Source organism: Toxorhynchites rutilus, chromosome 2, assembly GCF_029784135.1.
Source record: "Toxorhynchites rutilus septentrionalis strain SRP chromosome 2, ASM2978413v1, whole genome shotgun sequence".
NCBI lineage: Eukaryota > Metazoa > Arthropoda > Insecta > Diptera > Culicidae > Toxorhynchites > Toxorhynchites rutilus.
The window spans coordinates 141,822,760-141,840,059 of NC_073745.1; the positions used below are offsets into that span (position 1 = coordinate 141,822,760).

At 37.7% G+C, this 17,300-nt stretch overlaps 2 protein-coding genes across 2 annotated transcripts in view; one reads left to right on the forward strand and one right to left on the reverse strand.

The window, feature by feature from the left end:
* Positions 1 to 1,343: 1,343 nt before the first annotated feature.
* The window catches only part of LOC129766187 (uncharacterized), a 45,051-nt gene continuing 29,094 nt past the window's right edge, over positions 1,344 to 17,300 (reverse strand). Inside the window, exon 4 of the mRNA XM_055766690.1 lies at positions 1,344 to 1,443. Coding sequence (XP_055622665.1) covers positions 1,344 to 1,443 — 100 coding nt within the window. The remainder of the gene's footprint in view (positions 1,444 to 17,300) is intronic.
* LOC129771792 (patched domain-containing protein 3) overlaps positions 15,507 to 17,300 on the forward strand; it is a 227,333-nt gene continuing 225,539 nt past the window's right edge. Inside the window, exon 1 of the mRNA XM_055775826.1 lies at positions 15,507 to 16,515. The gene's annotated coding sequence lies outside the window, so the exon portion shown is untranslated. The remainder of the gene's footprint in view (positions 16,516 to 17,300) is intronic.

Genomic DNA, 17,300 nt, shown 5'->3' on the forward strand with positions numbered 1-17,300 from the left:
CTCACAAATGAGTTTACGGAATACCTACTTTATCCGCTAAATTGTTTACTTGTTTTACTATCTTCATTGTTTGTGTTATAATAAAAAAAATGTTGAATAAATTTTCTATCTAATGGTGTATGGTATATATACTCAAAAGAAGAAATTTTCTGTCTGTCTGTGATTTTCGGACATGGAGAAGTCAATGCTCTCTACATCTCCCCTGGAAGTATAAATGATGAGATATATAAGAAAGAATGTCTTGTCAGTTGTAAAAATCTAGAGAAGCCATTGAATCCGTTGAAGCCATTGAAGTTTAGCTATTGCGATGTCATGATCAATTGAATGTATCAAATGTCTAACTTTCATCAGATTACCCTGCCACCTAGTGGTGAATCCCCTCATGCATCGTCAATCGTAGAAACCTTGTTGTGTAGAGTAAACACGATGTTAGCGTTATTAGTTGTTTCGCAGCAGCCATGGCGAAGTCAGGCATTTACGCTCGATGCTTTGTTTGTACAACCAGCTCCACCCTAGAGCGAAGAGTTGGACATCGTGAGGCACTTCGTGTTAGCCGGATATAGCCGATCCGTCATTCACAACATCCTCTCCCTTCTAGAGAAAGGCCAGAGCGTAGAATGGAAGGCTGGTTCCGGCCGCCCGTCGGTTCTGCGCGATAGTAAAATGCAACAGAAACTGAAGAGAAAGACCGAGAGCAAGCCTTGGGCCGGGAGGTCGAATCAATCGGCCAAAGGTAAGGAAGTACCTGGTCAAAATGGCAATCATCCTGAAATTACGGTGGAAAACATCTATCCGGTGAAGCACGACGTCGTGGTCATAACGGATGACCTGACCTGGATTGCAACCGGGTACTTTGCTTTTCCCACCAAAGAGTTAAGCGATGACGACAAATATACTTCCCATATAGGGCAGGCAGGGCAGGGCTAAAATGAAAACCAAAAAGTTAAGGGTTAAAATAAAAATCTAAAAAGTGAACATGAAGAGAAATAATGGAAGATTTCGAATGCTTATAACTAGACCATTTCTTAAAAGATCACGAAGATGTTTGTATCAAATGATTGAAATATATTCCGTTTTAGATAAACAACTGAATAGTTGTAAAATGTCTGAACGCGATTGGCTCAATTTGTGCCCTTCCCATTGTACTAACCAAAAGTAGCTATTTAAACAGCAGTGTAGTACAATTTCAGTACATCAATACCACTGCTAAATCAATCGTAGATAGCCACCGTGCGGAAAACAATAAAAATAAGAAAGCGAATACTGCACATAAATACTGGCCTCGCTCTAGTCAATTTCAGTTCTGCACCAGCCAGCGAGCAGACACCAGTCTTTTCTAATACTTATATCACATAAACTGATGATACATTGGAAGCCTTCTCTTCAGTTAATGGCGGTAATGGCACAAATATAAAATCTCCTGCGACTGCAGTGAGAGTATATCTAAGAATAAGAGATGCATTACGTGCTTTGGCAATAAGGACACAAATATCTCCATATAACTTACCTGTATATTGTTTACGCGAGAATAGAAAAGAATCATGAGTCAACACTCTTCAGCCGCTTTCATGAAACTATGGTCCTTTTCAGGGTCATCAAAACTCTCTCTGAAAAGTTATTCTAAAACGATCGATGCATTAAAAAAAAAGGTTATATAAGTTTAGGAGTGTTTTAGTGACTTTTTTCCGATCAATCATTTAATTTTCGCTAATTCGTGCTTTTTTTCCCGATTAAAAGTAGCGTCAAAGTATCAAAATATCACATTTCAAGCAGGATGCGAAGACGGTGTTTCACAGAGGTGAGAGCTGTGTTCTTCGTTGAAAACTGAAGTGAAAATTCGTTTCACCACGGTTACTATCGCCTCCGCCGCCACCACACAAACGATTCAGTTCGGATTTTCGGATGCCGTTCTGCGAAGTTTATTTTATAGATTATTTTTCTTTGATAGCTGTGATACCGACAAACTTCTTGGATATTTATTAAGTTCAGTGTTCCAGTGTCGCCCTAGAAGCGAGCAATCAACAGTACATGTTAATGCTGAGACTGTGAGTTAATTTGAAAATTGTTCCGCTGCTTTGATAAGGATTTGCGCTGCTTAGTACAAGCATTTAGTTTACTTACATTACATCTGCACTTTATAGAATGAGAAGCAACATAATGAATTTCATGTATTAACTGATTATTTTTCGGGATGTTTATAACTCGACCTTTTCTCGATAGATCGCAGAGATGTTTGCATCAATCAATTGAAAACATTCCAACGCAACTATTACAATGAAAAAAAACTTTTTGAAACAAGCTATTGAATTATTGTAAAATAAATAAAAATGAATCGTCAAATTTGCTTTCGTTTTCTTTGTTTTCGAGTAACTGGTCCTCTTGCTATAATCAGTAGAATAAGTTGAAATGTAAATATGAATAGATTTCAGAATTGAGTGTGATCGTTAACATTGTTACAATTTCTGTATATCGCATCCTCTTCCTTGAAAAATATGACACCATTCTAAGCTTGAGTCAACCGCGAGTAATCGGCTTTCTGCCTTACTAACCATAGAATTAAGAAAATTGTTTATATATGTATAGTTATAAAAATATAGTTGGCTGTAAAAATAAACACACTATAAAAAAACGTCGAATGTGTTTCTAAGCTCTTGTCGTAAATCAGTGTTACGGAGAGACAAATCGAATAGTTTTTGGAATAATTTTGAAGGAAAATTGAAAAAATCGAAAAAATCGAATTCCTATATGTTCTGCAGTGGCATTGACAGCGTTGTCGGTTCAATTGAAATTCGCGTTGATGGAATTGATTTTCGTATTCCGTTGGAATGATAATAGATTCTCAGGTGGAATAACTTTGAAAATAGAAATTAGGAATACGATTGAAGTAACGTGTTTTTTTGCAAGTGATTGAAATTTGGAACGTGAATTGTGTCTGATAATAATAATTATATTATAATTACGAGTTCTGGTTGAAGTATAGGAAAATTTAATAGAAAATGGTTAAGTATGAGTCTACGTGTTTTAAGCATTCAAATTACATCAAGTAATTTCCGTTCCACTTCTAACTGTTTGAAACTGCTTTCGGTCTTGCTAATCTGGAAGAGTTAACTGCTTCACACCACCTAAGATTTCGACACTGTGAATTTATCTAGCGAGTTCATTGATTGCATGATTTATTTTATATGACTACAAAACTCATGCGTCAATTAGAAGATCAATTAATAAATATTTTCGGGATTAGTAACAAAACGTGAATGCTCGAAAGTATTTATAAAAAAAAAATTTATAACGAACTTTCAGTTTCACTTTTTCGAGTAAAGTTGATCGGTCATTTAAACCAGTATCGTTTGTTACAGTTTTTTGGCCATTAGGCAGTTACTGCTTATAAAATATGAGAGTTTGTATGTTTTTATTTCTTATACTGATATTTGTGTTTTTAAGTAACTCTAAATAACACAGGGGATGTAGCTCAGATGGTAGAGCGCTCGCTTAGCATGTGAGAGGTACCGTGATCGATGCCCGGCATCTCCAATTGTATCTTTTTAAATTCCCAAACGTTCTATGTAAACTTCAGAACTGTTTTACGGATAGTTTAATTATTTCTTCTCTTATGATTTAATATTTGCTTTCTTTTAGTATAAAACATTGAAATGTGGAAACTGGCGTTTATATCAGTTGTATTTTCCTGTTTGTTGAAATAATTTTTGTGCACAAAAATACTGTCAAAAAATTTATTATTATATTTTGAATATATTATTTTTTTTAGAAATTTTGAATTTTTTCAACTTTTTTCGAAAATCTTAACTCGGAAACCATAAGACTTGCAAAATGTTGGAGAATAATTTCCAATTCAATGTTTAGCAAGTTCTATGTGCTACCTGGTTTAGGAGAAAAAGATGCGAACTTTATAGAAATATTAATCCTATTTCAGCATAAATTCCCTTCATGTAATTTAATTACAAAATCTGAATTTAATTATATTAGGTTGGGGAATAAGTTATCCCTTATTTTCTCGATAGCTGGCTTTAGTGATCTCGCGTAATATCGATCATACAATTTCAAGTATATGCTCGTTGTAAAGGTGACATTTCACACTAAAAAAAAACTTTTGCTGTTTTTTGTTTGCTCCATTCAATTGTGAGTTACAGGGTGTTTACAATGGAGATCGACAAAGAGAAAATTCGGTACATTTTACACTTTTTCTTTTATAGATACGAAAATGCCAGCTATGCCGCTGAAATTGTGAATAGTGTTTATGTTGCCGATACTGCAACAGTAGAATACGTGCAACGTAGTTTATTTTAAAAAAAAAATCCTGGGTGATAAGAAAATGGGATGAAGAGAGGATTGTAAAAATCTATTGCTACAGTTTTTCGCCAATAAGGACCAAGACTCCCATGATAGAGACATTATGAAACTACCTTTAGAATGGCAATAAATTTTGTATTGAAAATATCCAATCGTTCGTTACTTCATTAAATTTTTCTTATGTCGCCAAACAAAATAATAAACATTATTATGTGCTTGTAAATAAAATTACTATATTACATTGTTATTTGAACATGACTGTGGAAACACATTCATTTATTTCCGCATGCTGAATCAAAACAATTCAGAAAACCACCCGGCATAAATATTGATGATTGATACTGGTCTCTTTGTTACCTTTGTGATCGCGAATAATTATTTCTCGTTGCCACTAACAGGATTTATTTTTATATCCTTGGATGCAAAAAAAAATAGCTCGGTAGTTTTATAAAAAAACGTTGTATCGGCCAATAATCCTGAAGAAATTTCATTTGGCTACTGCTGGTTTTTCTGTTATTTATGTTCAAAAAATATATATTGTGTCCCTGTTTCATATCCCTCCTATCCAATCTACAAAACTTTTACTTAGTCGCGGCAATACATACACACACTCTTTACAGATACACGGGCCAAAGGTTGTGCAGTCCACTGATGATTCAAGAAGAGCCAAAGGTTGTACCGCTTATGACAACTCTACACGAGCTGATGATTGCGCCGGCTAGTGACCATTCTATCCTGGATTCCTCAAGTCGAGAAGACGCACCACGCTAGATACATACATATATACATACTAGGAGGGCGTTGCTGATTAATGGTCAGCTGCATCCCAATAGGAAGTATCCCGTGTCGGGCACACGTACAGAGCATTGGAGACAGCAACATCCCAATCACGAGAACACTTGTAATACTAACCTCGAGCCGACCGCGAGTAATCGGTTACATATTACTAACATAGATAATAAGAAAAACTGTCAAAATATTGAACTCGGGCCCCGTCAGGCTAAGGCCATATGAGCCTTGATAAAAATATATATTTTGGAAAAAAAAATATCCTATACATCTTCTATGTTGGATTTCAGCATTCAGTATTTGTTGTATATTATATCATTAGAATTCACATCAGTTCAACAATAACAAATTTAATTCGTTTATTTTTTGCTTTCCGTCTATTAAGAAAATGCACATTATACAGGGTTTTCCATTTCGGGCTTCCGAAAGTATACAGCCCTGCGTTGACAACCGTTTGACATAGCTGTCAACCAAAGCGTCATATCGTTAGTTGAATGTCTGCCATTTTACAATATGGATTGTTTTAGCATCGCACAACGTGTTAATTTTGTTAAATTATACTATAAAAATGATGAAAAACCGGCAAATGTTTTTCGAGCATTACGGACGGATTTTGGTCATCATGGACGGCTCACAGAGTACACAATCGCTAATGTAGTGCGTAAATTCGAACAAACTGGATCCGTAGCGGATATTGTGAAACCTGTACATCATCGTAATGTGCGTTCGGTCGAAAATATTGCTGCTGTTGCTGCCAGTGTGGAGGATGACCCGAATGTTTCGATTCCACGGCGTGCTCAGCAATTGGGCTTATCAAACACATCATTGTGGCGAATTTTGCATTTGGACTTGCACCTACATCCTTATAAAGTCCAACTGGTACAAAAATTAGAGCGTGGTGACCATGGAATGCGTCGGGCATACGTCGATTGGGTGAACGAACAACAGCAGCAAAATGCTGAATTTTCGCATCAAATTTTCTTCAGCGATTAGGCACATTTCGAGCTTTGTGGCTATGTGAACACCCAAAATTTCCGTATATGGGACTCAGAAAATCCACACGTGATTGTTGAGAGGCCATTGCATCCGCCATAAGTCACTGTTTGGTGCGCATTATGGTCTGGTGGAGTCATCGGGCCGTATTTCTTTGATAATGAGGACGGCGAGATGGTAACTGTGAATGGTGAACGCTATGGCCGCATGTTAACCGATTTTTTTTGCCACAAATTGAAGATATGGATACGGATGACATATGGTTTCAGCAGGACGGCGCCACGTGCCACACAGCACGACCGAACATGGCCATATTGCGAACGAAATTTGAGGGACGCATAATTTCGCGTTTTGGTAATGCCAATTGGCCGTCCAGATCATGCGATTTGAACCCGCTAGATTTTTTTTGTGGGGTTATGCGAAAGACCGTGTCTATGCCAACTCTCCGCAAACTCTTGAACATTTGAAAGACAACATTCGTGAAGTTATGACCGAGATACCGCCCCATATGTGCCGAAAAGTCATCGAAAATTACCTGTTCCGGATCAAGATGTGCGAGGAAACCCTAGGTGGACATTTGAATGATGTTGTATTTCACACATAATGGCATAAACCAAACTTTAATTTGAAATAAAAGTTTCATCGAAATTCGAATTCTAAGTGTGTTTTATTTCAATTTACTTTCGGAATTTAAAGTTGGAAAACCCTGTAGAATGTCCCATGGTGGTTACGTTTCATATGCAATTGTGTTTGACGATAATACTGAGAAGCTAGCAAATTCTAGGTGTCAGAATCGTGATGAATAGTGATGGATTCAAGGAGTCAGAACCGTGATGAATAATTTGGCCCAAGCATGAATAAGACAATCCAGGCTTGTGAAATGTGAAGAAGATTCCGCTTAGCTTTCACCGCCCTCATTTGAGCACATGTCTCTCTCAATCATAAATACCACAAATTGAATTCATCATCGCTTTGAACGTAACTCGCCGTAACCAAACATTACTTATTTAATCCAGCAGCGACCGGAATTCTCATCACAATTCGAACGGAATACCATATGAACAGTGCGGTTAATTAGTCAATTACCTAACTGAAAAATACCCATTTATACGCACATCCATCTTAATTGCATCGCAAAGGGCTCGAATTTTCTAAGCCGGGCTACCGTATGATTTTTATAGTGATCCATTCAACCATTCAACAATGAACGAACATTTCACGTTGAAACGCTCCTTCTTTGGGGAAGGTCTATGCGGATTGGCACAAAATCGCCATCGGATGGCCGAGACCTCTCTTAGGTGGGTAGGGTTAATCTTAAAAAAGAAATTAAAATAAATTGTGCTTGTGACCGTGTGCGTCAATTGATGTGCTGTCAGTTGGATGTGCGTATATCCATCATCTACCCGTTGTTCAGTTTAGGGCAATTAAATGGCGTATAATGCAATGCGTAGGGCAACATCAAACATGCTTCCCAAATGGATGGCCGCGGTGAAGGTCTTCTCACTTGCATCCAGCTGTTGCATGTCCGTTCGGTAATTGTAGCGGATTTGCTGTCTGCTTCGATGGTAATCTTAATTCGGCAAACCTTGAGGCAAATTAGAATAATTATATTATCAGCGTGACCTTTGATGAAATTGAAAGCCTTTCTGTGCGATGGCTCATTGATGCAATTTATGTCGTAGAGGATGAAAGTGCTTGAAATAATACCATACGATGCTCTCGATAAAACAATTATCCACTTTCATGGATTAAATTACCAATTAATGGGTGATGGTTTTCGTGATAAAATAACCTTTCTGCAATACGAATGATCTCAAGATCTGTTCCGCACTGTTTTCATGCAAATATGTAAAAAAAGAAACTAATCCGACTCATGACTCATTCTGATTTAGGACAAATGGCTGAATACTATCCACAAGCCATTTGAAAGTGTAGGCTATTGGGGGCGAGTATTCTCTCGAAATTGATTGGTGCAGATTATTTTTTATCGACAGACACGAGTTAAAAATCAGGAGTCATCGAAGTATTTGCTGGCCTATTCGCACAAAAACCACTGTGCTGATTGGGTATTCCAACAGGATTTGTTCATAAAAGCTGGGCCATGACTTGGTTTATTGTCCAAGGGGTTCAGATTCTGGATTGGCAGCTTGTTTGGTTGTGGGGCCTAGTCGTAAGAAGAGCAAGTAGCACACAGTTTGTTTGAAGTTTTCAAGAGCCTGAACGATAACTTTACACCCAAAATTGATTTTTACCTCATGTTTTGTCATCCCGGAAATTGCGTTACGTAGGAGAGAGGGGGTCCAAAATCCGGATTTTTAACGTTACGTAATTTGTGCACGACGCCTTAAAACATACCGCAGCTTCGTTAAAAACCTTCCCAATACAGGGCGGACTCGATTATATACAGTCTCGGATTTCTTTTCACTGTATATAATCCAATCCTGTATATAATCAAGTAATTTTTTTCATTCGTTTTTTATGCATATATTTTTTGTTTTTTGATTAGAAAAGAAGAATTCAATTTTTGATTCATCCCCTTAAAGTCAGAAAACACATAAAAAATGTTTTTTTTACGGATTATAAACATGCTGTAATTTATGTGAATTTGGTGTTAATTTTGTAAGATTTTGTAAATAAACTCGCAGCTGTTGTTATGAAACGATAATTTTCACGTTTTTTTTTAAATATTTCGCGCACTTACCAAAACAAAAAAAGGATCTACAGCTAGTCTTATAAACGAAGATAGTTTCTATACTCAACCCTAAATTCGTCATTTCAAACAAACTTTTGTTTATCTCTGATTCTACAAAACATCCCCTCCGCTCTTCCTGGGTGCGATACGTAATAAAGGGTGTGTCACATCAAATTGCATCACGGAAAAAACGCTGTAGAAATTTAATTTTTAGGAATTATATCTTCAACTTATAATCAGATAAGAGTGTATAGATCACGTTGGCCATGCTTCACTGTCAATTTTTCGTAAATTTGGAAAAATGTCGTCGAACGAAAAAGAGCGTCGTGAATTAATCCTGTGCACTCATTTCGAGAATCCGGAGTTGTCACATCGGGACATCGGTAAGATGCTGGGAATCGTCCAATCCACGGAGCGCCCCCTTCGTGATGACCGGCATGGTAAACGGGCAGGTTTACCTTAAGGAGTGCCTACAGAAGCGCTTACTACCACTATTGAAGCAGCACGAGGGCCCGACCATCTTCTGGCCGGATCTCGCTTCGTGCCACTATTCAAAGGACGTGTTGGAGTGGTATGAAGCCAACGGGGTCACCTTCGTGCCAAAAGAAATGAACCCGCCCAACGCGCCGGAGCTTCGCCCAATAGAGAAATATTGGGCGATTATGAAGCAGGCCCTCCGGAAGAACCCAAAAGTTGTCATATCGGAGGCGGGCTTCAAGAGAAAATGGATTTCTGTTTAAAAAAATCTACAACCTGACGTTGTACAGAACCTTATGGACGGTGTAAAGAGGAAGGTGCGAGCATACGGGCTTGGGCTCGAAGTATGAATAAAAAGAAAATGCCAAAAGTTGTTTCATAGTTTTAATTTTACTGTCTAAAATTTTCAAAAGGATCGGTCTACTGGGCGAATTTCTACATCGTTTTTTCCGTGATTCAATTTGATGTGACACACCCTTTATTTGAATATCTGAACTGTCTAGCGTTGGCAGAAAAATAATATCTTTGGTAGAAACAAAAAAGCTTTTTCATGTGCTGAAGGGTGAAATCAACAAACTTTCTCTCAAACTGAACGTCAGCTTGGTATTGTACCCAAAACAATGTCAAATCGATGCCAAGCAGATACAAGGCTGTTTACACGACTTCGCTATCCACAGAACCACTGGTGATGTTAGACAAATGAGTAAGAATATTACACCACATCATAAAATGAAGTTGGATCTTAAATATATCATATATTCATCTTAAATATATCATATATATTCATTTTTGAATTCTACCATATTCGCCTCAGCTGGGTAAAGAGCAGTTATAACATTTGCAAGTCTGTGAATAAAAGAAGTGGCAATATGGCTGTGATGCTAAATTAGAATACCGCTGTGAATACTCCTCGACTGAATGACAACAACGAAGTAATGCGGTTCCAAATGAGAACGACACATCTGCTCCATTGTTGTCTGACGTATCATTGGTTTCCCAATTCATGAACGAGACCCAGCAGTTATAAAATTAAGCTGAGCATATTGAAAAAGAGAGACGCGTATTTTCCTCCAACAAGACAGCATTTGAACGATATGAATGTTGATTTTCTTTATTTCATTTTTTAACTTAACGACGAAAATCTATAACTTTTTCTCCCTTTACATTTAAATATGAAATACATTGCATCATGAAACACCATACCAACTTCCGTTGCAATCGTTTCATTCGTTCTTTTTATCGATCAAATTAGTATAATTTTGTAGATCGTTAAAACATTCAAACACGCTTAAGTCATGTTTTATTTAACACCCAAAATATTCTCTAATTTAAATGGCAGAACAACGTTTACCGGGTCAGCTAGTATGTATATAATATATATATATACTTATGTTAACCAAAGAAGTAAGTATTAGTAATAAAATTTAGAACTTTATGAAATAAAGCAATCTTTCTAATCCAATATCTTACCAGCGCAACTTACTCTGTGATTGATGAATATACTCGTCATGCCTCGATTCTGGTGACGCAAAACTGATGCATTGACGCGTATATACAATCAGCACTGTGAAATAATTGACACAACAATGAATAAAAAAACAACTAAAAGAAACAAGTACCGTGGGAATAATATTTATCTTAATAAAACATTGTAACATAAACATATAAGTATGTAGTCTACATTTGTTTGAAAAATGATGGAATGGAAATCAACAATTTTGTTTTAGTGCAATACACTAAATACAGATCTCTACAGTCAACAAATGGAGCGCTTGAAGCTAGCGAATGTCCAAAAACGTCCAAAATTGGCCAACAGAGGAAGTGTTGTGTTCTATCAGGACAACGCAAGGCCACGCAATTCCGATGTTTTGATTAGGATGTTTTGATGCATCCATTAATTGGAATGTTTAATGTATAGTGCGGACCTGGCACCAAGCGATTACTACCTTTTTCGCGCATTGTAAAACTTCCTTAGTGTTAAGAAATTGGGATCAAGAGAAGATTGTAAAAATCTAATGCCAATAAGGCCAAAATTTCTATGAGAGAGGCATTATGAAGCTATCTTTTGAATGGCAACAAATTTTGCAACAAAATGGTGCACATTTGACCCTAAATCGGACAATCCGAAGCACATTAAAAAAATATTTTGAACTATACCCAAAAATAAACGGATTACTTTTTCCCCAACCTAATACAGGGTTTTCCAACTTTAAATTCCGAAAGTAAATTGAAAGAAAACACACTTAGAATTCGAATTTCGATGAAACTTTTATTTTAAATTAAAGTTTGGTTTATGCCATTATGTGTGAAATAATATCTTCAATTTGTGGCAAAGAAATCGGTTAACATGCCGCCAAAGCGCTCACCATTCACAGTTACCGTCTCGCCGTCCTCATTTTCAAAGAAATACGGCCCGATGACTCTACCAGACCATAATGCGCACCAAACAGTGACTTTTGGCGGATGCAATGGCCTCTCAACAATCACGTGTGGATTTGTAGAGCCCCATATACGGAAATTTTGGGTGTTCACATAGCCACCGAGCACGAAATGTGCCTCATCGCTAAAGAAAATTTGATGCAAAAATTCAGCATTTTGCTGCTGTTGTTCGTTCACCCAATCGACGTATGCCCGACGCATTCCATGGTCACCACGCTCTAATTTTTGTACCAGTTGGACTTTATATGGATGTAGGTGCAAGTCCAAATGCAAAATTCGCCACAATGATGTGCCCAATTGTTGAGCCCAATTGCTGAGCACGCCGTGGAATCGAAACATTCGGGTCATCCTCCACACTGGCAGCAACAGCAGCAATATTTTCGGCCGAACGCACATTACGATGATGCACAGGTTTCACAATATCCGCTACGGATCCAGTTTGTTCGAATTTACGCACTACATTAGCGATTGTGTGCTCTGTAGGCCGTCCATGACGACCAAAATCCGTCCGTAATGCTCGAAAAACATTTTCCGGTTTTTCATCATTTTCATAGCATAATTTAACAAAATTAACACGTTGTGCGATGCTAAAACGATCCATATTGTAAAATGGCAGACATTCAACTAACGATATGACGCTTTGGTTGACAGCTATGTCAAACGGTTGTCAGCGCAGGGCTGTATACTTTCGGAAGCCCGAAATGGAAAACCCTGTATAATTAGAAAATTCCACCGTGCAAGGAAATGTCGCAAAATCCAACGAATATCGAATAATTCTTCTGATAACAATTGAAGAACCACGCGTAGAACAAATTATATTTCGGCACGATAAATAATAAACCAAAAAAATATGATAATAAACCAAAAAAATATTATTATAGAGAGTGACTTCGTCATCATCAACCCTCTTAGCCAACAGAAGGATTTCAAACTTCTTGAATGCCGAATGTGCTTGGAGGTTTGACATCTATAGAAATTCTATCAAATATCGAACGCTAACTAAAAATCGTAGCGCACTTGATTAAAAAAAAATATATTCACTATGCATCGTTTTATTGTATAATTTGTCACCATTCGAAAGGTTCATAAAGGGTAATTTGAATGGATCTACCATATAGTCTGGACCAGGTACCAAGCGATTATCATCTTTTTGTCGAATTGCAAAACTTCCTGAGTGATAAAAAAAATTGGGGTCAACAGAAGATTGAGCGTAAACATCCAAGTGGAGCACAGTTTGAATAATTTTATGTCATATTTATGTGGAAACTAGTCCTGAACATATCCATCTGTTCCTTATTGCTTTATTCCTTATCATTGTCTATGGCTTATCTCGTTATTTTTTGACGTAGAACTACGTGTTTCAGGTAGGGTGCGAAATCAGAAACAGGTCACGTTTTTATGAAATAAAGTTAACGTTAATAACTACTTTCACTGGGAACGAATTCTCATGATTTGCATACCAATCGAATCGGGAATTCTCTAAGATTTGTTTGATATGCTATACATTACAATTCGTTAATCTATAAACGGTTTAAATTCATTAAAACTGGAAGAACTTCCTTTTTTCCCATACATTCGTGCCGATTTGTGTGCTAACCCTACCTGTATTTCGAATGCTTATAACTTATAACATTTCTTAACAGATCGGAAAGATATTTGCATCAATTGATAGGAAATATTTCAACGCGTCTATCACAATTAATAAAATGTCCTTTTTCATTAGATGAACAATTGAATAACTGTAAAATGTCAAGCGTTATCTAAACGCCCTAACTGCCATGTTTGGATTGGCCCGATTTACGGTTTCCCCAAAACAGACTTCAAAATCAATGTACCTGTGGAAATCCGCTTTGCAAATATACATTCTAGTCGGGGGTATTTTTGTTCCCCCCGAGCTGTGTTTCCCTAATACGGACTTCAAAATTAATGTGCCTGGGGGATTCCGCTTTGCAAATACATGCAAGTCGGGAGTATTTTTTGGTGTTGAGTACTTTTGTACTCGCTTGTCGTTGTGCAGACCGGAATATGTTTCCTTAAAACGTACTTTTAAACTGAGAAGCCTAGGAAAATCGTCATTTCAGATACTAGAGGTGAATGAACTTTCGCGGCTCGAGAACTACGTAAACATGAGATGTGCAATAATTTCAGAGGGAAATGTAGAATACAAAGATCGTTTGACAATTGTTCCGTTCACATATTTTGGTAGTCCTAGGCATCATATCAAACGTAAAAGGACGTTCATCAAATTTATTTGTAACGAAGAACATAATCTATTACAAACGTTTCGATGCATTCTAAAATAATATTCGAAGTGGTAAAGTGGTAAAAAGTGGATTGCATAATGTAATTGCATAGTTCTACGTCGAAAATATGCGGTCGGGTCCTAGATACAACCCCTTACAATTTTTTTGCTACCGAGAGTCGAATTAGGGCCCCGCAAGAAACTCAAACGAATCACGCTGGACGACAAATGTGTTAACAATTCCACGGAGAGATGCCTAAGCAATAAGCACTCAGCTATTCCATTCTATAGGAGCTGTCAGTACTATAAATGTAAGATTCAAAAAGATATCCTCAGAAGATCATACTAATCCTTTATATTGGATTTGGTTGACCGTTGCAGGCTGGTCCTGGAGGATGTGGAAATAAATTGTTCATGATTTCATAAATTTCTTTGAACTTCTCTTGAGATTTTTTGCTAATTGCTAATCTGCCAGAAATATTAATCTATTGTAAAACATTTATTTTATCAACTGCTTTCAACCAATTTCTCAAACCTCGAAAGCCATTAGTAAGTGGCCCCGAGTATGAGTCAACACTCAACTTCACTAGAACAATTCAGAAGCCCACGACGCATTAGATTTATTTATGCAAAAATCCCAGGGGAAGAAAGCAAATCCCGCTATTGACTTTGATTGTTTGTTTACCTCTTCTAGCTAAACAACTCTCGTGGATCGTGGATTCGCGAACGACGCCCGATCCAGTCCGGACGCTAATGTTGCGATGTTGACGCTGACAACGGGCGCAGATTACGGACTATATGAGCGTAATTGATAAATTGGGCGAGCTATATTTACTACTTGCACATACGACGGGTGCCCCGGGTACCGTGTGGTGATTGTTAAGTGAACCAGATTTTGTATCACATACTCCCGGCTTAGCAGCGGCTGCGATTGTGGAATGATAGTGCTATGTTGACTCCGAGGTAGCTATCGTTGAGTGTAAATCGAGATATGTTCGTGCCGCTCAGGAATGAAATCATCATTTCAGAGTTCAAATCGCTTAATTGATATCATACGTACACGTGTAGCTTTCTTTCCCAACATGATATGTTACAAGTTCAATATATTTGCCAAATGATCGAATCGTGATTGGTTAATCGAGACAACAGTTTGCCATGCAAATATCATGTAATGTTCGACCGCACGTAATTGAGAGCGAGAGCATAAACCTTTGGAAGTTAAGTGAACTGATAACATATAATTTTGCTCCTTTCTCTGTGCTCACGCAAGAAAACCAAAAAAATGGAGCATTTTGCGAGAGAGAGAGAGCGAGATTATTGCAACAAGTGTTTCAACATAACTCTCAATTTTTCCACGCGCTACCTGACGATCATCTCTCTCTTGAAACAGAGCTGCCCGATATCCAACCCCATTTTTACTCTCTTTCGAATGGTTTCCTCTCATCGATCATTGCAGCTGATCGTCGTGGAAAGGAAAAAAAGAGAACAACAACCTGTTATGGGGTAGTGTGGTGTTATGCTCGCCCGAGTCCTCCGAGACCCAAGCTTTTGAGCGGTAGCGACACGAGTTGGCCAGTTTCGAACTACCAGTTGCTGCGCGCGCACGGTTTTCAAGCGTTCTGTTTCGTGATCGTGGTTTGTAATCGTTTGAGTCTCAGACTTCATCTCCCTTTTTTTCGCGTCCATTTGGGGTGGTGAAAAATTGGAAACCATAACTCCAAGGAAAACTAACGATTGATTCATTTGCCAGCTGGTTTTGCATAATAACGAACCATTCTGGGCCTTCGATGGTCTTCAAGTGTTAAGTGTTTAACTGTCGTCGTCGTCGCCAATTGATGAGGTGTTTTTCGTTGTTGTTGTTTGTGTTTTGAGGCACTTTCTATTTGGGCGGATTTGTACGCGACGAGACCAGTAAGTGAGGGGTTCCAAAATGGGCACTTGAAGTAAGTGTTCACGTGGTTTGTGCAGGAGGGCGATGTGTAAAAACATCCTTCTGGGCCGGATTAACCTGTCGAAGAGAAAGGTGGTTCTTTGACTGTAGAAAAGATCGTTAACTCTCACAAGCTGCTTCAGGATTGGAGGGAGAAATTATCCCAGTGTTTATGATCTAGTTTATTGTTTTACCACCGCGCTGAAGAAGAAATTTGGCAATATTTTTTTTATTTTGCACTGGCAGCAAAAAAAAAGTGAAAAGCGAAGTGAGTTTTTTGTTCGTTCGTTTGTTACATCAATTTACCGTGAAGACGAGTGCAATTTAAGAATTTTACGATTTCTAGTTTTGTCTCGAATGTTAGTGAGAAATACGCCAGGTATCATTTACCTTCGAGCTAATGTGTCGGATTGCCGGATTAATACTGTCTGTTTGTCTGTCTGTCTGTGACCAACTGTGTGTTTGTGTGGAGTGGTGAGTGGTGAAGGAGCAAAAAGGAAACGAGCAGAGAACCGATTAAGGAGTTGCTTCGATAGATAGAGGAATTTTACGACCTTACTACGACTACGAGTTTCGATTTTGGTGAACCCATCTTTGAGCGTCCAGCTGGAGAAGAGGCATATTACAAAAAAAAACATTACCAAGGTACGTGAGTCATGAAGGAAAGCAAAGCGTCCAGCGCTACCTGATGTGTCGCATTAATCATTAGATTGTCATTAGGTTGTGTCAACGGAGAAAGCATAATTTTCACTAATTGTCTGAAGCGTCTTCAAATTTTGCTGTTTAAATTTGTTTTGTTGTGAACATTGATTCTAATACTCATATTCCAGATTGAACTGTGAAACCTAGTTTATACTACAATTTCGATAAAAACAGTGCATCGATGTTTCAATATTAATGTATATCCTAAAGCAGTAGTACTCATCTACCCGCTGGATCAATGATACTCGTGTTGATAATTATTTATTTTTCAACTACAGTGTTTTGTAAGATAATTTTACCAGAGAGTTATTTGTTGAGCATGCGCTTTCGTTGTTGATGGCGTTGCGGTAACTGTTTACTTCTAAAGTAGAATCAATTGTGTTTTTGCAATCACTTCAAAATGAGATGACAAAATATTTTGTATTAATTGAAGCAAAATATAAACCAGCACCAGTAGAAAGCCAACAGTGCTTAAAGAAATGGTCCAAAATATCCTCTTCAAGAATTTCAAAAATTATCATAAAGGATGTCGGCTAAATCAACCATTTTATCAGATCATACCTATTGAATCATTGTGAATTTCAAACAAACCGTTCAATTTGTGTCTTTTTTAAATTATGAAAAGTCTAGAGTGGCTCCTATACTTGCCCATGAACACCACTGTCCGGAGGTAGCGTTTCACAGATAGCATTTATCTTACAGTGATTAAAGAGATTTTTTCGCGATGC